Here is a 22,650-nt window from a genome sequence, read left to right as displayed (position 1 = left end):
CAGACTTCTGACGGACTCTTTACAAACTATTTGGGACTCATGAATGAACTTGATTCACAGCCTTTGAAATAGAAAGAGGGTTTTGGGGGCTAAGCGTGTGCTTTTTACTGTATCAAGAAGCCTAGGTCACAACAGCGGCTGAATTTTGATCATGTGATCAGAGGGGTACTCCAGCGATTCAAAATGTGAGAACCGGCCATAAGTGCCACTGTAACTTCAAACAGTTGTTAAAGGCTGTAAGTCAAGGACTATCTGTAAATGTCTTTGGTTTCAGCAAACAAGGATAAAGGATTTTTTGGGGTGGGGGAGATGTGTTCCTTACTTTTCAATGTATTTCGATAGCCCGAATTCCAACATATTCATCAAGGAAGTTGTGTCATCTGGCCGTATCTCATAGCCCACAATCTCACTGATCTGGAAAATCAGAAGGGAGATAAGCATTACGAAGGAGAAATGGATGAAAATCCTAAATCAGAGGTCCCCAACTCCCAGTCCTTGGTACAGGATGAGGCTGCGACATGCCAGCAACCGGGCCACGCAAACAAGTGAAACGCCATTCGTGGGATGCAGGCAGGACACAGAACCACATGCTCCTCCATCCTGCAGAAAACCTTCTCTCCATGGAACCGTTCCCTGGTGCCCAAAAAGTTTTTGGGGCCGCTGTCCTAAATTATATGGGCACAATAGCATTGTTTGGTCTTCAGAATTGTTAGCAAGGTATGGTGAAAAAAAGGGAAGATGGCGATCAGAAAACAGGATCAGAAAATGGCAAGGAAAAACAAGGGGAAAAAAGGTACAACAAGAGATATTACAGAGGGAACTTAAGGAGGCGGAATTGGAATTGCGGAAGGATCCACAAAACGGGTCCAAGAAAGAAAAAAGAGAGATCATAAAACATAACTTAAACAGTACGGGAAGAACTAGCCCAGGAGCTTAAATTGGCTAACCAATAGTATTTCGCACACACAAATAAACCTGAACGTTGGTTAGCATGCAAACTGAAAAAAAGAAAAAGAAAAAAGGACAATATATCAGCTACAAGATGAGGATGGGTCCATACAACACAGAGCGGAAGAGAAAAAGAACATAATTCAAAGGTGTTTTTACTAAACTTCATTCTCAAGATAACATAGCGGAAGACAAAATCAAACAGTATCTAAATTTAGCAACCCTAAATCCAATTGCAGATGAACAGAGAGAAACGATAAACAGACCAATTACAAAAACTGAGTTAGAGATGGCATTGAATTAAAACAACAACAACAACAACAACAACAATAAAACTCCAGGTCCAGATGAAATTCCGGTGGGACTATACAAAAACGTCCAGAAAATGGGATCAAAGCTCTTTTTGGGATATACATGACAATCCCAAAGGTGCTTTTTTTTTTAAAAGAGGCAGCTGGATTTTCTGGTTTTTCTTTGAAGACATTTTGTTCCTCATCCAAGAAGCTTCTTCAAAGAAAAACCAGAAAGTTGCGTTGCCTCTTGAAAAAAGCACCTTTGGGGGAAACCATGATCTGGATGGCGGAGAATCTCCATCGACATCTCCTTTGAATGTTGAGGATGTCAGTGTTCCTAGTATCATGTAGAATTAAATCAGAATCAAAGGCAAATCGATCCTTAAAGTTCCAATTTAATAAAGCAGACATCTCTGCACATCTGTGTAATCCCAATACTGGAAATGACATCAGAATTCCACCCAGTTAAAAGTTCATGATCTTGTCCCCACACCCACAAATCCATCACATGGTCCAATCTTCTTCTTCCATGCTGGCATCCACACCCAGCTTCTTCCGGTCAGGTGTACTGGTGCGGAGACAAAGGATGACCTTGGCTTCTAGTAAAGAATGAAAACAATACATTCCACAATCCTACTCCTTCTATTCCCCCCTCCCATCGACTATACTAATGAAACAGCATAATGAAATAAGAGAAAGTGTGGCAGGCCAAAATTCTAAAAGGAATATAATTGCAGGCCTGACAGGGGGTTGTTAAGTGAATCTGATTTCCCCATGGACTTTGTTTGTCAGAAGGTCACAAAAAGGGGATCACAGGACCCCGGTGTCAGGCCTGCAATTATATTCCTTTTAGAATTTTGGCCTGCCACACTTTCTCTTGTTTCATTATGCTGTTTCTTTAGTATAGTTGATGGGAGGGGGAATAGACAGGAGTAGGCTTGTGGAATGTATTGTTATCATTCTTTTCTAGAAGACCAAGGTCATCTTTTGTCTCTGCACTTTTACATCTGACCGGAAGGAGTTGGGTGGAGATATCAGCGTGGAAGAAGAAGATTGGACCATGTGTTGGATTGTGGGTGTGGGGACAAGATCATGAACTTTTAACTGGGTGGAATTGTGATGTAATTCCCAGAATTGAGTTTAACACAGATGTGCTAAGATGTCTGCTTTATTAAATTTGAACTTTAAGGATCATTTTGCCTTGGACTCTGATTTAATTCTATATGATACTTGGAATGCTGACACCCGGGACATTGAAACCATCATAAATACGAGTCCGTTGCCAAGCTTCTGAATTTTGATCTCATGACTATGGGAATGTTGTAACGGTTGTGTGAAAAATGGTCAAAAGTGACTGTTTTCAGCATCGTCGTAACTTCAAACAGTCAGTAAATGAACTGCTGTAAGTTGAGGACCACCTGCATAGCAGGGGTGTCAAACTCAAGGCGTGCTTAGGGAGCTTAGATCTGGCCTGGGGGAGCGGGGGGTGGGGACACACTGGCAGAGGACTAGCAAAACAAACTAAAAAACAAAAGGAGAAATGTTTCTTCCCCTTTTCCGTTTGAGCATGCAAGAAGGGACAGGAAAGGAGAAAGGGAAAGAGGTAAGACAAAGAAAAAGAAGGGAAGGTGGGAAGAGAGCAAAGAAGGAAAAAGAAGGAAAGAAGAGAAGGTGCTACGGTTTGCTTTAACTGTATGAGCCGAGGTGGCGCAGTGGTTAGAGTGCAGTACTGCAGGCCACTTCAGCTGACTGCTATCTGCAGTTTGGCGGTTCAAATCTCACCGGCTCAAGGTTGACTCAGCCTTCCATCCTTCCGAGGTGGGTGGAATGAGGACCCAGACTGTGGGGGCAATATGCTGACTCTGTAAACCGCTTAGAGAGGGCTGAAAGCCCTATGAAGCGGTATATAAGTCTAACTGCTATTGCTATTGATAGGTTGTGAACAAGCTGTAACAAATGGCCTAGCTCATGCCTAAAACTAAGTTTTGAGCCATGGTTCGAAAGCCTCAGAAACCAGCTTCCCTCTAAGGCAGGGGTGTCAAACTCAGGGCCCGCGGGCTGAATCTGGCCCACAGGGTGCTTAGATCTGGCCCACGGGGCCACTGGAAACAGAAAAGGGCCGGCCCCCAGTGCCTCTGTGAGAGAAAACAGAGCTCCGTTTTCACTGGCAGAGGGCTAGCAAAACAAATTAAAAACAAAACGAGAAATGTTTCTTCCCCTTTTGCATTTGAGCATGGAAGAAGGGACAGGAAAGGAGAAAGGGAAAGAGGTAAGACAAAGAAAAAGAAGGGAAGGTGGGAAGAGAGCAACAAAGGAAGAAGAAAGGAGAAGGAAGAAGAAAGGAGAATAAAGACGGAGGGAGGGAGGGAGGGAGGGAGGGAGGGAAGGAAGGAAGGAAGGAAGGAAGGAAGGAAGGAAGAAAGAAAGGAAGAAAGGAAGAAAGGAAGGAAGGAGATTATAATGAGAGTGAGGGAGGGTCTGACAGAAGTCCTGCCTTAGCACTTGGCCACCACAGATGTTCCTGACACGAGTGATGTCAAGTTGGCCACCCCCACCATGGCCACCCCCATCACAGTCCACCAAGGTCAAACACAACTCTGATGCGGCCCCCAGTGAAATTGAGTTTGACACCCCTGCTTTGCAGCATCTGTTTCTTGAACTGGTCTAAAACTCGGAGGCTTCCCTGCTTCTAATCCACACACACACACACACACACACACACACACAACCTTAACCATTCCGCTTGTGGGAATTGTTGTTCAGATCAGCAGACCTGTTCCCAATGCCGGTCTTTCATCCCATGATTGCAGGCGATGGAAAGGACGGGCAGATGTTGCTTGAACTTGTCGATTTTAAACTTCACATTCTCCGCCATCCGCTTGGGGCCCGGGAGATCTATAAAGGTCTTGGTCAATTTGTACATGGTTCGCCACATATTGGCGACGTCCTCGCTGATTTCCTCCGCGTTCAGTTGGAGGACAGACCCTGCATGCCGCAAACGGGAAAAAAAAAGAAAAGAAAAGAAAAGAAAGAAATGCTAGAAGGAAGCGCCCGCAGATGGTTAGAAGCAGGAGCCTGCTTTCAAAGCCAATTAAGTTTGACACATTCTCAATGCCATGAAAATATGAATTAGGAATGATCCTTCTGCATTAACGTGACAGCTGCATTAATGTGACACTAAGGTGACAGCAGCAGCAGGAATTATAAATCTACCCCCCCCCCTTCCATCAGCACACGGTTGGCTGGAGCTGGTGAATAAGCAGAAGAATGGGCTTTGAATTATAATTTTTAAGCTGGTCGGGTCCTTGGGCGGGGATTCTAATTGGAGAAAAGGCAGCCTCAAGGATAAAAAGGGAAAAAAAAGGTGTTTGAAGACAGCTATGCTGAGCAGGAAGCCAACTTCGAAGGGACGCCTAATTGGGGAAAGACTCTTCGGTTTGAAAAATGCTTTCAGAGCATAAAAGATTCTCCGAAGATCTTTTAACAGAATAACAGAGTTGGAAGGGTCCGTGGAGGTCTTCTAGTCCAGGAGTCACCAACCTTTCGGAGCTCAAGGACCACTAAATTCATAATTTTAAATCCCGCGGACCACTCATGTGATCTGCCTAAGGACAGGTGGGGTGGGCGTGGCAAGGTGGTTGTGTGACTGGGTGGGCGTGGTCAATTCACTCATGTCGAGGGGCGCCTTATCAGTCTCTACGTGCCCCTCCCCTCCCAGCGACTACTTGCCTGCCCGCCCGGGCTCCTTAGGAAGCAGTTGCTGGAGCTAAGCAGCCACCATGAGAAAGAGTTGGCAAAAAAGCTCAGTTCAAATTGGATCTGGCCGAGAAGGAGGCTCAGCAGAAGCACCTCACTGAGGACTACAAGCATGGGCTTTCCAAGCAGAGGGAAGACCTGCAGGAGTGCAAGGCCAGGGACCGGCACCTGGAGGTTCAGCAGGCTGAGATGGTCAGCCATTTCCAGGCTATGATGCAGTCCCACCAGAACGAGGCCCTCCGGCTCTTTGTCACCAGCAGTGCTTCCCTCCAGCATTCGATCAAAGCCCCCCACCACCACCAGGAGGCTGAAGCAGACCCCAAGTTGGAATTTCTTCCCCCCCCTCCGACCCGCACAAAAAGATGACTGTGAAGCTGTTATCATGACAACTCCACTGTGCTATACAGTAGAAGCCATTTTAAGGCACAACAGGCTATATCTTAACAGAACACACACCCCGAGGGGTTTTAGGGGTGTCTTACCCCACAGTATTTGTTTCCAGAGAGTAAGTCATGTGTGTACCAAGTTTGGTTGAAATTGCTCGAGGCATTCCAGAGTTATGCTGGCGCGCGCACACACACACACACACAGAGTTTATATGCATTCATCATATATATATATATATATATATATATATATATATATATATATATATATATATATATATATATATATATATATATATATATATATATATATATATATATATATATACACATATATATACATATATATATATATATATATATATATATATATATATGTATGTATGTATGTATGTATGTATGTATGTATACATACATACATACATACATAAATACACAGATACATACATACATATATGTATGTATATACATATATATACATATATACATACATACATATGTATGTATATACATATATACATACATACATACATACATGTATATGAATGCATTTTTACCATGACTATGATAATGATCTATCACTATTGTTGTATGTACACTGAGAGCTTATGCACCAGTGACAAATTCCTTGTGTGTCTAATCACACTTGGCCAATAAAGAATTCTTTTACTATGTGATTCACTTAACGACTGCAACGATCCACTTAACTATCATGGCCAAAAAAAGAGGCTGTAAAATTGGAGGCTGCTGACTTAACCTCTGCCTTGCTTAGCCGTGGAAATTCTGGTCCCCATTTTGGTCATAAGTTAAAGACTCCCTCTTCATTCTTTTAACAAACGTGCCGCGTTTATGAAGAACACATCACCCTGTACAAATCCTCACCGTTCATCCACTCCTCAGACTTCACATGAAAGTGGTAAGCGGTCACCCAAAGTTGCTCGAACGGGAGCTTGTGTGAAATGATGGTTTGGAGCAGAGGAAACTGGCTTTTCTCTCGTTCAAGTAACTCCTCTTCCTTATTGATCGTCTGTTAAAATTAACACAGGAGTTCAGCTACAGGCGTGCATGGCTTTAAAGGAGGAGGAAGAATATTTGATGCTTCTGAATTTTGGAACTGGAGAAGACTCCTGAAAATATCATGAACAATCAAGGAAACCATCCAATGGAGGATTGAACAAATCCACCCAGAGTTTTCACTCAAGGGACAGATGACCAGGTTCAAATTGTCCTACTTGAGACACCTCAGTAAAACCTCTGGAGAGGGTGAAGCAACAACCAACAACCAAATGGATGGACTTTGTTACAGAAGTGATAAGTCTCTCTTGGAAGTGTGGAAAGATCTGAAGGATCTGGTTAAGATGATCATGAGAAATCTATCCGTGTAGTCATTAAGAGTCAACACTTGCGTTGTCACATAGTCTATAAATTTCCATGGGTTGGTCCTTCTGAAATAATTTAGATCCATGCTTAGAAGACCTGAAGGGTCGGGTTGGGAGGTCTGAAGGACCACATTAAGGACAGATCAGAGACAGATCAGAAATCTATCTATATGGTCACCAAGACTCAACACCCGTTTGATGTCATACAGTTTATCAATTTCCATGGGTTGATCCTTCTGAAATAATTTAGATCCATGTTTGGAAGACTTAAAGGACCAGGTTAGGCGGCTTGAAGGACAAGGTTAAGGATAGATCATCGTGGAGAAAATCTATCTATTTTGTCACTAAGACTCAACACCAATTTAATGTCATATAGTTTATCTATCAATTACCATGGGTTGATCCTTCTGAAATAGTTTAGGTCCATGTTTAGAAGACTTAAAGGGACAGGTTGGGAGGCTTGAAGGACCACATTATGGACAGATCATCATGGAGAAATCTATCTATGTAGTCACTAAGGGCCAACACCAACCTGATGGCACAGCCTCTCTATCAATTTACGTAGATTAGCCCTTCTGAAATAATTTAGTCCATGCTTAGCTCTTGAGCTCTAGGGAGACTAACCTCATATTCCAGAAGAGCATGGTCCAAATTCTTTGACAACTCAGTTAATTTTTCCACGTTATTCTTCATTTCTTCCATGGTCATGACGTCCTTCTTCCGGAAACTTTCCACTTCCTTGTTATAACTTTCAAGGATAGCTTCAAATTCAGAGCATCTGGTTCGGAGCAAAGATAATTTTTTTAAAAACGCCACCCGAAACCTTCTTTCTCAATTAAAATAAGAAGAATGGGTCTTTAAGGACTACTCCATCTCTAGCGTCATCACATGGGGGTAATGAGGTAGATTTTATAACGACAGGTTCTGCTAGGTTGGCAGAAGCTGGGACAAGTAATGGGAGCTCACTCCGTTACGCGGCACCAGGGATTCGAACCGCTGAACTGCCGACCTTTCTGATCCACAAGCTCAGCATCTTAGCCACTGTGCCACTGTGTCCCTTCACTAGATTAGACATACCCAATTCCTGCAACCATTCTTCATATTTAACCCCTAATCATAATGGACGTGGTTTGAATTGTTACATATCAAAAGAAGACCCTGATCCTCCTTGACTCAACAGTAGCTTCCCTAAGATTTTGGCTCCATGTTCATTGCTTTCCCATCAATTATATCCCCTTTTCATCATTTTTCTGCATATATCCATTTTCTTTCCTCAACTTCCCAAGCATCCGGTGGGAACATCTGATCTTGAGCCAAGAAACATGGATCAGGCCCACTTGGAGAAAGGAAATCTCTGCTCCCTAGTAGACTGTAACCCACCTTTTAATCAGGGAAATCTCGACTTGTTCCCTCCTGTTCATGAGTTGATTCCGACTGGTATCAAAGATATCTTCAATCCCATCTGGCCAATGAAGAACTGTACTATTTAGTCTGATATCTTCACCTAGTAGATTAAAAAAACAGAAGGATGGAGGTCATTTTTTTCTATTTGACCAAGAAAACATCCCAAGACCAGAAGCAGGCATGCTTAGGAGGGATCCAGAGTCTCCTCACGTCTATGATGGATCAGGTTGGTCTTCCAACCAGATCCAAGTTCTTGGAATCCTCCCCTTCATTGCTTTCCATAGGTAGGGTTTAAAGAAAGTTGGGAGTTGGGGGAAAGTTGGGAGTTGGGGGCATGCTTAGGAGGGATCGAGAGTCTCCTCACGTCTATGATGGATCAGGTTGGTCTTCCAACCAGATCCAAGTTCTTGGAATCTTCCCCTTCATTGCTTTCCATAGGTAGGGTTTAAAGAAAGTTGGGAGTTGGGGGAAGAGAAAGGTTTTTGCTTCTTAGTCACCACGAATTCCAACCCACATCTAGAGAGGTTATATTATGTCCTGTTGGCCACTGGTCCTTCCAGCAACAGAATCAGAGGAGGGAGCGTGGGAATCAGGGTAAGCATCAGGGAAATCTGGGAGCTCCGAGGGGGAAGAGGGAATGGAGCTGGCAGAGACAGACAGAGGATGAGCTTTCTGTCAGCCCTCAGGTGGCGAGTCAACAGCCCCCAGGTCTGGAGGTGGCTGATGAGGAAGAGGAGGAACAGTTGGGTCCATTGCCTGACGTGCCTCTGCGCAGAAGGCAGAGGAGAGGAGAGCAGTGGAAATCTATGGGCCGGTCCTTGGGATGGAAGAGCCAATGCTTCTAGCGAAGCCCCGCCCTAGTTTTGGGGATGAAAGACAGTGGGTGGAGATGAATAGGTGGGGCAGACAACTATTCATCTTCCGGATGGACAGACTCGTTAGCCTGTGAGAGAAACTTTTTGCCAGGGCAAAAATTCAGACCATAAAATATCCATTAAATGTTTGGGGAACTGGGTCAGAACAGGTTAGGCAAGGTTCTCAAGAAGAACCAACGGGCAGAAATTCCAAGGCCAAGACCTTGGTCCAGAAGTCTGTCCCCGCACCAGAGGCCAAGTTCTGTCCCACAACATACTGGGAAGGTCAGCGTAGTCCATTAGGAACTCGAGCCGGTAGATGGCTTCTTTGATTTCGCGACGCAGCTTGAACACCGTGACTTCGCTGGATTTTTTCAAGTAAGCTGTGAGTTCCACCAGCTGCTCGGTGGTCAAAGGCACTTCGCTGACTTTGTCGGCAATGATGTTGTACTGGTTGCAAATGCTTGAAAGGAAGGAAAAAGCGGCGTGACTATAACATCCACCCTACTTAATGCAAAGGATTGTAGTTATAACCATTGTATCATACTCTCCCATCTCTCCCTCTGAACAATTTTTCTGCTTTTCTGCTCCTTCCTTTTTTCTTCTCCTCCTTTTCACTTTCTCTCTCCTGCCTCTCCTTTCTCTTCTTCTTCCTCCCGCCCATGATGGAACACCCAATTGTTATAGGACGTAGATTGCCTAGATATTCTAATCCCATCTGCACAGATGATGGGCTATTTCTTCCTTTGCATTGGATGATGACGGCAGCATGGACCTGCCTGCGTACCCTCCCGCACAATTACAGGGCCTTCAAAGGCGATCCCTCGTGCTGGAAAGGAATAGAATAGTATCCTTTCGGGCGAAGACTGTTCTCAGCCATCCACACCTCTTGTTAAGGTTCCTGTTTTCCTCGATTTCAAACTCAATCAGTCTGTCCTTCAGCCTCTGGGTCCGATTGCAAAGCTCTTCGTTCAGTTTCAGGGCATCCAGGCAGAAGAGAGCCAAGGGGACAGTGACGTGCAAGGAAGCAATTTCTTTCTTCAATTTCGTCAAGCCGTCAATTTTCTGCAAGGCGACAGAAGGAAGGAGAATTGTTACAGGAGGGGTGGGGGAGAGCCACAGGGATTATTTTAGCCTATTTGAGGGAAGCAGGCTCATTGTCTGAATCTAAAGGAAGGAAAAGTACAGTCTACAAGCGAATGTCTGTTTTGGACTGGCGCTTAAAAATCTCCTAGCCACAGCACTTACCACTGCACCACAGCAGCTAGTCAGCAGTAGCTCTTAGACTTATATATATCACTTCACGGTGCTTTACAGCCCTCTCTAAGCAGTTTACAGAGTCAGCCTCTTGCCCCCAACAATCTGGGTCCTCATTTGATCCACCTCGGAAGGATGGAAGGCTGAGTCAACCTTGAAGGGGTCAGGAGCAGAGTTGGCAGTGGGCAGAGTTAGCCTGCAATACTGCATTTTTACCACTACACATCAAGAAGGAAGAGAAGGAAGGAAGGAAGGAAGGAAGGAAGGAAGGAAGGAAGGAAGGAAGGAAGGAAGGAAGGAAGGAAGGAAGGAAGGAAGGAAGGAACAATAGCCTTTAGACCGGGAGTTGGCAACCTGTGGCTCTGGAGCCGCATGTGGCTCTTTCAACCCTGGCTACCTGTTGATCTCCGGGTGCACTTCAAGGTCCTACTCACCACCTATAAAGCGCTCCATGGTAGTGGATCTGGCTATTTGAGAGACCGCCTTCTGCCAATTACCTCCCTGCGTCCCATCAGATCGCATAGAGTTGGCCTCCTCCGTATTCCATCCGCCAGTCAGTGCCGACTGGCGACTACTCGGAGGAGAGCCTTCTCTGTTGCGGCTCCGACACTATGGAACAATCTCCCCGTGGAGATTCGTACCCTCACCACCGTCCAGGCCTTCCGCACAGCCCTCAAGAACTGGCTAACCCGTCAGGCCTGGGGATAATCTTATTTTCGCCCCTCCCGAATGCTGAGTGAATGTTGAGTTTTACTGTCTAATTTACTTTGTGCACATTTCTTTTTGGTATTGTCCTACACTCCCCTTCCTTTTTTGATTGTAAGCCGCCCTGAGTCCCCTCAGGGAAAAGGGCGGCCTATAAATAAAATTAATCTAATCTAAAAAAATCTAAAAACCCTCTGCTGTGACTCCCTATCGCCAGTCAGCTCCACAATAGATAGGGCTCTCGGTTAGGACCGGTATCTGGCTTATCAACTGCAGTGCTTCACTTAACAATGGAGGCAAGAAAAAGGCGGTAAAATGGGTCTAAGCTCACTTAACAATTGTCTCACTTAACAACATAAATTTAGGCCATAAATTGAGGATTACCTGTATACCTATTTTCCTACAAGTGTCCTTTTAGGAAAGGCTGTTCCTAGGTTTACATGAATAAGGAAAATCGACTTCTCACACAATGAAAAGCAATACCTCTACAAAATCTTCCAGCTCGTGTCTTTTGCTTAGAAATTCAGTCACGTCTTTCTCGGCATTGTTATTCAAGAGATCGTTGTATTTCCTATACACGTTCAAGTACCTTCAATGCAAAAAGATTGTGCAGAAAAGAAAATGACTTAAATCAAGGTCCAGAAGAAACGTTTCTTTTTCAATAGCAGCGGCATCTCACACTATTCTCTGGGATAATTTCGCACATTATAAGCCATGCTGGGTTTAACCATGGTTATTTGGATACAAGTCTTGCCTTGCCTCACCCATTATGTTATGCCACACTGACAGGGTTCACATCATCCTAAATCTATCTATATATAAAAACCTGTCTGTATGCGTTCCAGCATAACTCTGGAACAGCTTGAGCAACTTCAACCAAACTTGGTACACAGATGACTTACTCTCTGGGAAGAAATGCTGTGGGAGTGAGACACCCCTAACACCCCTCGGAGGGGGGGGGTTCTGTTAAGATACAGCCTCTTGTGCCTTAAAATGGCTTCTACTGTACCGCTGCAAAATGACTTCTACTGTACAGTGCAGTGGAGTTGCCATGGTAACAGCTTCACAGTACTCCACAAGGGGGCTCTCTCTGCTTAGGGGAAAAATCCAACATTAGAAATTACTTTTGGTCTGGACATTTTCCTCCTATAAATAAATACCCGGGCAACACCAGGTTATCGGCTAGTCAAACATAAACTAGCCATGGAGGCTTAATCCAATGTATGCTCAACTATTTATCTTTCAGGGGCCATTCTGTTAGCAAACCATGATCCCTTTATTCTCTTTAGAAAAGGGCCCTCAAATTCAGTAATTTAATTGTGCAGTCCTTGGTGCTCTTTGAGTTGGTTGTTTTCTTGCAAACGTTTCTTTACCCAACTAGGTAACATCATCAGTGCTAAAAAGAGTTTGCAAGGAGGCGGGGAGGGGGGAGGAGGAAGAGGAAGAGGGAAAGGACTGTGGGGTCCTTGGTGCTCTCTGAGCTCGGTTGTTTTCTTGCAGACGTTTCATTACCTAACTAGGTCACAATATCAATAATTGATTATCACCATCACAGCACCATCAACACCATCGGGGCACTGATGATGTGACCTAATAGGGTAACGAAACGTCTGCAAGAAAACAACCAAGCTCAGAGAGCACCGAGGATTCCACAGTTCAACCCTGAAATACAAATATTCTCTTCTATTGATATAAGTGATTTTTAAAAAGAAAATGATAGAATTGAAAGAAATTACGGCCACCATATTAGTCCCCCGCCCCGTCCCTGTGGGAATCTATGCCAAATGGAAAACATCGGGAAAAGTTCAGAAAGAAATATTTGCCAGAGGAAAGATTTCTGGAATTAAATTAAATCCTATGTTCTTTTATTTCCAACAAACTTACTTCTGTGGGCCTATCAAATTTAGGTTAAATATTTCCGCAGTTTTTTGTACATAATCCGCCACCAAGGTTTCATCCTTGTTGACCGTACGAAGAATTAGGTCATCTCCTTTTAATTCTGGGAAAAGTTTCACTTGAACCTAAAATGCAAAAATTAATATTAACCTCATACACACTCAAAGTAAGATATAATCAATCTCACACAAACATATTTTATTAGTTTAATGATGAAATCACATCCCAGCAACAGTTTGAGATCAAACCTAAACCTTAACTCAGAAATATATTCCAAAATTGGAGGGTTAAGGTCTCAACAGACAGAATCATTGACATTGTATGATCCTATCTATTCATGGCAATGAATATTTTATAACTAGCAGGATGGGGCTATAAAAACCCCTAACCTTTGCTGACATCTAGTGGCCGGTCAGGTTTTTACAATTCAGATTTTATAATTCTAAGTTATACAGATACACATACAGTGAGACAAGAGGTAATCATTTATGTGGCCAATTCTTTAAAGATGTATCTCTAACCCAGAAGGTGACTGAGCAAGTGAATGAAAAGGCATGGAGGGACATGGTTATTTTTTTTATAATATTATGTGTAAATCCAGCCCACTGCTTTGTAAATCATGCTTCAGAGTTTTACAATGTGTTGCACTGAAGCACAGTGGGGAAAAGAAATATAACCTAGCGCGATGTTTTGTTTTACTATGTGAGGCATGAAGAATCAGGACTGCCAGTTAAATTCTAATTAAATTAATTTATTGCTTATGCCTATGCACAATATCCAGTCAACTAATGTTGTTAATTGCAAAGTCGTGTCCGACCCATCGCGACCCCATGGACAACATTCCTCCAGCCTTCCTGTCCTCTACCATCCTTTGGAGTCCATTTAAGCTCACGCCGGCTGCTTCAGTGACTCCATCCAGCCACCTCATTCTCTGTCATCTCCTTCTTCTTTTGCCCTCCATCATTCCCAGAGTGAGGCTCTTTTCCAGGGAGTCCTTCCTTCTCCTTAGGTGGCCAAAGTCTTTGAGTTTCCTCTTCAGGACCTGGCCTTCTAAAGAGCAGACAGGGCTGATCTCCTCTAGGACTGACCGGTTGGATCACCTTGCAGTCCTTCTTCTTTTGCCCTCCATTGTTCCCAGCATGAGGCTCTTCTCCAATGAGTCCTTCCTTCTCATTAGGTGGCCAAAGCCTTTGAGTTTCCTCTTCAGGACCTGGCCTTCTAAAGAGCAGCCAGGGTTGATCTCCTCTAGGACTGACCGGTTGGATCACCTTGCAGCTCAAGGGACTCACAGGAGTCTTCTCCAGCACCCAAGTTCAAAGGCCTCCATTCTTTGGCACTCAGCCTTCCTTATGGTCCAACTTTCACAGCCATCCATTGCCACTGGGAAAACCACAGCCTTGACTGGACACATCTTTGTTGGCAGGGTGATGTCTCTGCTTTTTAGTATGCTGTCTAGCTTTGCCATAGCTTTCCTCCCCAGGAGCAAGCATCTTTTAATATCTTGGTTGCAGTGATTTCTCCATCTGCGGTGATCTTGGAGCCCAGGAAAGTAAAGTCTGTCACTACCTCCATTTCTTCCCCATCTATTTGCCAGGAATTGAGAGAGCCAGATGCCATGATCTTAGTAGTCAACTAACAGCCAGCACTAAATTGTCAGTAGATAAGAACTAACACAATTCAAGAGGGATTGAACTTAGACCCACTTATGGGAACGTAAGGATTCCAGGTTGATTCCTCTCTTGACTCCCTCCCCAGATTCTGCCTGTCCTCCTCCTACAACAAGCCATTTTACAGCCATCTTCAATTTACGACCGTCCAATTAATGATGGTCCAAAGTTACAGCAACCTCACAAAAAGCTACTTGTATTCCTGCTTCAGATCCTCAGCTCACCCTCCCCATCCAGCTTTAGTTGAGGAAGTTCAGGGACCCCAATCAATGGTGACTTCTTCAAGAGTTCAACCCCCAGAGTAACCCAAGAAATGAACTTGGCCATGTTTTTCCTTTGGCATACCTTTGGAAGATCTTCAGAAGATTTGAGGATCTCAATAAAACAGCGGTAGACCAAATCCCACAAACTCTGCACGTCGGGCTCAAATATAATAGACGGATCCTCCACATCTAGTTTGAGGACCAATATTTGAGGAATAAAGAACTGCATGTCTTGGTAAACATCACCAAAATCATTTCCATCCTGAAGAGAAAGAAGGAAAGAAATCATGAGGTCACATGCAGGGAATAAGCAGAAAGAACCGATTTTCAGGATCAGGGCGCTATCTACAATTGAAGTTTTTATGATCAAAACTTGGCCACTTGGTGTCTGATTCACATTTCTGACGGTTGCAGTGTCCTAGGGTCACATGATCCATTTTTGCAACCTTCTGACAAGCAAGGAGAAGCCAGATTCACTTACCATGATAGAATGATAGACTAACAGAGTTGGACGGGACATGACATGCCCAGTTCCTGCAACCGTTCTTCATATGTTTTAGCTTCCAGTCCCCCAATCCTCTTTGTTGCTCTTCTCTGCACTCTTTCTAGAGTCTCCACATCTTTTCTACATCATAGCGACTAAAACTGAATGCCGTATTCCAAGTGTGGCCTTACCAAGGCATTATAAAGTGGTCTTAACCCTTCACTTGATCTTGATTCTATCCCTCTGTTGATGCAGCCTAGAACTGTGTTGGCTTTTTTGGCAGCTGCTGCACATGGCTGGATCCTATTTAAATGGTTCTCCACTAGGACTCCACGATCCCTCTCCCAGTTACTACTATTGAACGAGGTACCATATTTACTTTACCTCTGCATTTTTTTTGCCTAAACATCTGTGACACTCACTTAACAACCACAGTGATTCACTGAACAACTGGGACAGGAATTCACTCAACAAATGCTTCACTGAACCACAGAAATGTTGGGCTCTGTTGTGGTCATATATCGAGGACTGTCTGTATGTCACAACTTACCTTGTGTATCTTGAAAAAATTGAGCAAGTCCTCTAGGGAATTGTTGACCATCTCCCGCAGTTGCAGGGACATCAGGATGGCGACCGAAGCAAAGTATTCCTCTATTTGCTGAGAAGAATCTAAGTCATTTTGAGGGGCAAGGTGCAACCACTTCTCTTTCTGCTCGATGAAGAGGTCAGCGCACCTGGGGATCCACCTGTAATGACATGGAAAGTGCCATTTGCTCAGGTACTTTTGGTTGGGACAGTTCAACGGTGAGTTGCAAAGGCCTCAAGATCAGAAAGCTGGAAGGCAAAATACAAAGATTTTAAATACAAAGATGCTTGACAGTTGCCATGTCCTGGGATCAAGTGATCCCTTTGCAACCTTCTGACAAGCGAAGTCAATGAGGAAATCAGGATTCAACCAGGTTACTAGCTTAGCAACTGAAGTGATTCACTTAAGAGCTACGGCAAGAAAAGTCATAAAATGGGGCAAAACCCACTGAACAAATGTCTCCATAACAACAGAAATTTGGAACTCCATTGTAGTCATCATGAATCAAAATCCAGGCAACCGGCATCAATTGGTTCAGGGTTAGGGTTAGGATGGGATCGTCCTTTGTCATCTTCCCAGATGGGGCAAAATTTCACTTAATCAACGTTTTGCTTAGCGACGGAAATGTTGGGCTGTTCTGGCCTAGGCTTCCCCAAAAAGCATGAGGCAGAATCCTGGTCCTGACAACCCCCACTTTTATTAAACCAATGTGAATTCATCTCCTTCACATTCAGCAAAGGCCTGGCAAACAGTCTTTCAAAGGAGTATTTATGAACACAGACTTTATCTATCTTGGAAAGCTGCCATGTCAATATTTTCCAAATGAGGTGCTGTGCAAGGAAAGACTTGGGCACAGTCTCTCTGAGATTCACGGACAGATCTTCACACTCCTGGAACGAATCTGAACGAATTGTTTCCTGCAAAAGCCCACTCCCCTTTCACTTCTCTTTTACGTCCTATGGGAGGGGCCATTCACCGACCACCTGTGACTTTACTCCCAAGTCGACCCTAATTTCCGAGTTGTTCTTTTCTTCCGGCAGCTCTGCCCATGCGCACACTGGGAACAGGCTCCAGCTGTTCCTCTGCCTCACTGCTGTCTAGCTCCATAGGCACCTGATCACTGCCAGACAGCCTCGGCCCTGTCTCTGCCTCCGACCCAGAGCCCTCGTCTGAGCCTTCTCCAGCCTCCAGGACTGGCCCATGTTCCTCCCGAACCTCCTCACTGTCCGACTCTGCCGCCAGCTCTGCTGGAGGACCACAACATGGGCTCAATTATGGTCGAACATTGAGGTCTACCCCGTATTCGGCACAATTTGAATATTTCTAACCTGGTCTGAAGGATTTCATGAGCTTCCTGGCACTGCCTTCGGATCAGCTCTTCAAATTCACTCGGAAGGAGGGGCAAATCTCCTTCTAGGATCTCCTTGGTACGAATAAATCTCAGTTCAGAAAACCTGGATGGGAGAGAGAGTCACAGTTCGCATGACCTTGTACCCTTTAGAATTGAGCCGAGTTTACTCCAGGACTGGCCCATGTTCCTCCCCAACCTCCTCACTGTTCGATTCTGCAGCTGCTGGCCGCTGGCAGGCCACAACATTTAAGCAAGATGACTCACTCAGTAAACCAGAGTTGCTGCAAAGTGAACATCATAGGATTCACAGTGAAGAGATGGGTCTCGTTCCAGAGTTTGGTTTCTTGGTAAATTTTGTGCCAAGGAACCGGAGCCCGGATGATTCGTCGGGGAAAAGGTTGAGGGATGTTGCCTATAAAGAGTCTTTTTTTCTCATCGGGATCCATCAAGATGTAATCAACTGGCAGAAAAAGGGAAGAACAAGGTATTGGAAGCAAACCGAAAAGGTAATTAAATGGCGATGCAACCTTTTAAAAGCTAGAATTAAATTTTAAAAAATTAATTTAAGATTAATTTAATCTCCACACTTATGACTATAACCATGTAGCTTGTAGCTTTCAATTTATATTGTTTTATTTGTTTCCTAGTACGATTTGATAGCTTATTAGTAACCTACGACTATCACTAAATGTTGTATCTTTTTATTCTTGATTAATGTAGTTTTATTCTCTTATGTACACTGAGAGCATCTGCACCAAAGGCAAATTTCTTGTGTGTGTCCAATCACACTTGGCCAATAAAGAATTCTAATTCTAAATGCACCAATAGGCACTAGGTGGCGCGGTGCAAAGCAAAGGATTACGTTCACCCAAATTTTGCACACTTTCCTGATGCATTAAGAGTCGAAGCAAAAAAATAATAATAGACCAACCCAATTCCATAATGTGGCTTTGAAGTGACTCCTGGGTCTTATTTAATTTGAACAAGCAAATATTTAAATCTAGTTGATTGTGTTAATTTAAAAGTGAAGGGGGTGAGATGGGTGGCAAATTTAAACAAACAAACAAGCCATTTTCTCTTGCCACACAAAACCTGATTCCCCCTCCCCCCACCATTCTGACTTTGAAATCTTGGTTTGACCCAGTGGTGGGTGGTTTCAAAATTTTTTGGAACCTACTCTATGGGTGTGGCCTCCTTTGTGGGAGTGGCTTGCCAGCCATGTGACCTGGTGGGAGTGGCTTGCCAGCCATGTGTTCCCCCCCTCTCTCCTTCCTTTTGTCTCTGTCCCTTTTTTCTTTCTTTCATCTCTCACTCTTTTTCTTTTCTTTCTTTCTTTCTTTCTTTCTTTCTTTCTTTCTTTCTTTCTTTCTTCCTTTCTTCCTTTCTTTCTCTTTCTCTCTCTGTCAGTCTGTGTGTGTGTGTGTGTGTGTGTGTGTGTGTTTGGAACCTCTTCTGTAGGTGTGGCCTGCTTTCCAGGTCCACTGGTGGAACCTCTTCTAACCTGTTCGGTAGATTTGACGAACCGGTTCTACCGAATAGGTGCAAATTGGTAGGAACCCACCTCTGGTTTTACCCTAGAGAAGTGTGTTGTATGGATCTAGTCAATGTGGCTTAAAACCATGATTTATGGTTTGGAAGGTGGGGTGAGCCTGCCTGATTTCCTTTACTCAAGATATTATTCAAGCTATGGTTTACCCACCTGAGCATTCAGCACCTATAATTCAGCTAAAATTTCAAGACTTGAATTCTTAGGGTTCTACTTGAAGGAAGTGACTGTTCCAAAAAATTGGTTTTTCACAATTTGTTTTGTTTGCCTAAGGACTTTGTCTTCTTCCACTCACCAATGTTTTTCATGAGCCAAATCTGATAATCGCTTTGAATTTCTTCCATCAAACTATTCAATAAGGCCTCCAGATCTGGGCTGGCAAGGAAATTACTTGGGATGCGAGTCAAAATATTGCTCAGCACGTTTTCATCCTGGGGCGCTAACATGTCCTTCCGGATGCCTTTATGGATGTAATAGCAATATCTCTGCAAAGAGATGGAAAAAGGATTTTCAAAAAAAAAAAAAGTCAGTCACTAGCATTACAATCTTTGGATCATCCCGCTTGCCAATTCAGACCACAACATATCCATTAAATCAGTGCCCTCCCACCAATCTTTTGGGCACCAGGGACCACTTTGGTAGATAGAAGTGAATGTGAACACAGAGAGTTGACATTGGGGGGATTGGGGACCCCTACATGAAATTTTGTATGATGGCCTTTCACATAAGTAAAAAAAATGTGTACAGGTAGTCTTTGACCTGTGACCACAATTGAGCCCAAAATTTGTGTTGTTGAGTGAGAGATTTGTTAAGTGAGTTTTGCCCCATTTTACGACCTTCCTTGCCAGGTTTGTTAAGTTGAATCACTTCAGTTGTGAAGGCAGTCACACGGTCGTTACGTGGATCTGGTTTCCCCATGGACTTTGCTTGTCAGAAGGTCACAAAAGGTGTTATTATGTATGCTTAAATAATATTGGAATTGGCATTAGAATGGTGCATTGAAATACTGAATAACTAAATAATGGACTAGAATACACATATGAGTATTAATACTAGGGAGTATATAATCTTAACCAATGTAACAAATGTTATCAATATTAGTATTGTTATTTGTATCCAAATGAACGACACCCAGATGCCACACTCTTCATGTATTGATGATGTATATATAAAAATAAAATAAAAAGCATATAACCAAAAAAAAAAGGACGTCACAAAAGGCGATTGATTACCTGACTCTTGGACACGGCAACTGTCAAAAATATGAGTCAGTTGTCAAAATCATGTGACAACTGGGGAGGCTACAATCGTTGTAAGTGTGAAAAACGTCCAGCAGTCGCCTTTTTCGGTGATGTTGTAACTTTGGTCACTAAATGAACTGTTGTAAGTTGAAGACTACCTGTATTGCTGTGCCTCTGTTGGAAAAAAGTCAACTGCCCTAATGTCAGCCTCTGTTTTGCTGCTTGCTTTTCGGCTGCCATTGAAACAGGGAGGGGGGGGCATGGTATTTGGGTGTGGGAAATATTCTGTGCAGGAATGACTGTAAAAAGGGAGTTGTTCTCACCATCTACTGCGCATGTGGCAGGGAGAGGAGTTTCTCACCAAGGCCAACTGTCCGGCATACCAACCTGATGGGTTCACCGACAAAAGGGCGACCGACAAAAGCGCGACCGACAAAAGCGCGCCCAACTAAACCGCGGTGACAAAACCGCAAGTTCTAAACCGACGAATGAGCAATGAAGCGCGCCGACAACAGCGCACCGACAGAAGTGCGCTGTAAACCTAACCCTAAACCTAAACCTAACCCTGAACCTAACCCTGAACCTAACCCTAAACCTAACCCTAAAATTAACCCTGAACCTAACCCTTACCTTAACTTAAATCGCACTTCTGTCGGCGTGCTGTTGTCGGCACGTTGATGACATCGTGGTTTTGTCACCGCAGTTTCATCGGCGCCCTCTAGTCGAGCGCGCATTTGTCGGGTCACGAACCTGATGATGATTTTTGAAGATGTCTCCCACATGACACATGTGGAGTGTTTGGATTGAACTATGGGATAGGGTTACCCAGGGGAGGGGAATGGGTCCCCTCATTATCAATACTGATATCTATGATTACGCGCGCTTTTGCCTCAGATCCTGCTTTGCCTAGCTACTATCTACTCATAACCAGTAAAAGTACTCTTAATTCTGCAAAATGGAGTTGAGTGGTTTCTTTTTTGGTTACTGAGTGAAGCAGCCCTGACACCTAATTCCCTTTTACTGCGTACCTCAGAAAAATGGACCTATTCGCCTTAACCACGAGGCCAAAATGGCTCTCCCAAGTGGAGATGACCACAGCCTGGAAAGCTTTAAGACCCCCGTGATTCTGTATTCCTCTAGGCCTGCCGATAAAAGATGCTTGAAAAGACCCCCTTGTGAATTGGCTTAGCCACCTCCAGATCTTCCTCTGTGGGTGCCTGTAGTCCTTTGCTCATCTCTTCCTCATGCTGATGCATCACAACAATTTGCTCCTCTGGGGTCAGAGGCTGGTTTTCGGAATAATGAGGCAACTCCACTGTTTGAACGTCCAACCGCAGCAAATCGAGACTACACACCTGGGACACAATTTCAGCCCTGAAATGAATCACAATCAACAGGTACCGTATTTTTTGGAGTGTAACACGCTCCGGAGTATAAAAATATATCTCCCCCACAGGTCAGAGACATGAGCCAATTAAGGGAACTAATTGCCTCCTGCAAACTCAACTCCCCTTCCGCTCCTCTTTTATTTCCTCCGAGAGGGGCCATTCATCTTCCACCTGTGGCCTTACTTCCAGGTCGACCCCTGTTCTTTAGCTGTTCCCTTCGTCTGGCAACTCTGTGGATGCGCACTTGGAGAACAGGCTCCAGCTGTTCATCTGCCTCACTGGTGTCTGACTCTGAAGGCAGCTGATAATTGGCATACGGCTCTGGTTGCCTCTCTCCTCTGACACAACGCCCTCATCAGTGCTTTCCCCAGCCTCCAGGACTCGCCCATGTTCCTTCCCAACCTCCTCACTGTCTGAATCTGCAGCCAGCTTCACTGGCGGGCCACAACAGGCTGTTCCTATCTTAGTTTTATTTTAATGGGATTTTAAAATTTCTTGATTGTTTGAACGTTTTATTCTGCATTTTACTCAATGTCTGTAAGCCACCTAGAATCACCTCTGGCAAGATCAGCAGTCTACAAGTTTGATAAATAAACCAATAAACAAACCCTCCAAGGAAGGGGCTATACTTCTGAATAACAAGGGGTTATTAGTTACAAGGGCTTGTTAGCTGCAAAGAGAAATAGTACAGTTTGCTTGGTTCTGGTGCACGTAAGTTAAGGTCTGTACACCATGTTTCCTGACTCAACACATCAAGCAAAGGCAGCCCATTGTGGTTTATTTCAGGGAACCATGATTAGATGAACTAGATCTTAGAGCATGCCTGTCAGCCCAAGCACTACGGATTGTAAACTTTCTTTAAGGCTAAGAATGTTACGTGAACTTTGCAAAATGTGGCTTATTTGAGGGACCCTAACTTGTTCAACCGTTATCTACTGAATAAGCAAAAAAAGGTTAAAAACGTGACAATACCTTTCATATTCCCCTTCGAGGTTTCTTACATACATTTTCATCTTCTTTTCGGATGGCGCATACTCTTTAGCAGCTAGGAGATCTCGTTAAAGAAAAGCCTCAGCCAAAATAAGAAAAGAAAAAGAAAGGCAATGTTCCACTTTGTTCCACCACAAAACCGCGTTCGACTAAAGCGTGCTCGACGAAACCGCGTAGCTGACGTCATCAACAGGGCGACAACAGTGCGGAGACAGAAGCACACTGTAAACGCTAAACCTAAAATTAACCCCTAAAC

At 44.0% G+C, this 22,650-nt stretch overlaps 1 protein-coding gene across 1 annotated transcript in view; it reads right to left on the bottom strand.

The window, feature by feature from the left end:
* Positions 1–22,650, bottom strand: part of DNAH3 (dynein axonemal heavy chain 3) — an 87,203-nt gene that overhangs the window by 58,814 nt on the left and 5,739 nt on the right. Inside the window, exons 5-20 of the mRNA XM_087729131.1 lie at positions 22,377–22,449; positions 21,210–21,390; positions 19,071–19,260; positions 17,494–17,689; positions 17,207–17,332; positions 15,843–16,038; positions 14,891–15,070; positions 12,867–13,003; positions 11,466–11,571; positions 9,907–10,085; positions 9,299–9,483; positions 8,143–8,266; positions 7,387–7,540; positions 6,266–6,410; positions 4,015–4,226; positions 323–414 (exon numbers count right to left, since the gene is read on the bottom strand). Of these exons, the coding sequence (XP_087585257.1) occupies positions 323–414; positions 4,015–4,226; positions 6,266–6,410; positions 7,387–7,540; positions 8,143–8,266; positions 9,299–9,483; positions 9,907–10,085; positions 11,466–11,571; positions 12,867–13,003; positions 14,891–15,070; positions 15,843–16,038; positions 17,207–17,332; positions 17,494–17,689; positions 19,071–19,260; positions 21,210–21,390; positions 22,377–22,449 (2,476 nt within the window). The remainder of the gene's footprint in view (positions 1–322; positions 415–4,014; positions 4,227–6,265; positions 6,411–7,386; positions 7,541–8,142; positions 8,267–9,298; positions 9,484–9,906; positions 10,086–11,465; positions 11,572–12,866; positions 13,004–14,890; positions 15,071–15,842; positions 16,039–17,206; positions 17,333–17,493; positions 17,690–19,070; positions 19,261–21,209; positions 21,391–22,376; positions 22,450–22,650) is intronic.

The sequence above is a fragment of the Thamnophis sirtalis genome, unplaced genomic scaffold (genome assembly GCF_051295495.1).
Source record: "Thamnophis sirtalis isolate CommonGarterSnake01/CBP01778 unplaced genomic scaffold, rThaSir2_p1.2 scaffold_14, whole genome shotgun sequence".
Classification (NCBI taxonomy): Eukaryota; Metazoa; Chordata; class Lepidosauria; order Squamata; family Natricidae; genus Thamnophis; species Thamnophis sirtalis.
This window is presented reverse-complemented; position numbering and strand designations above follow the sequence as displayed.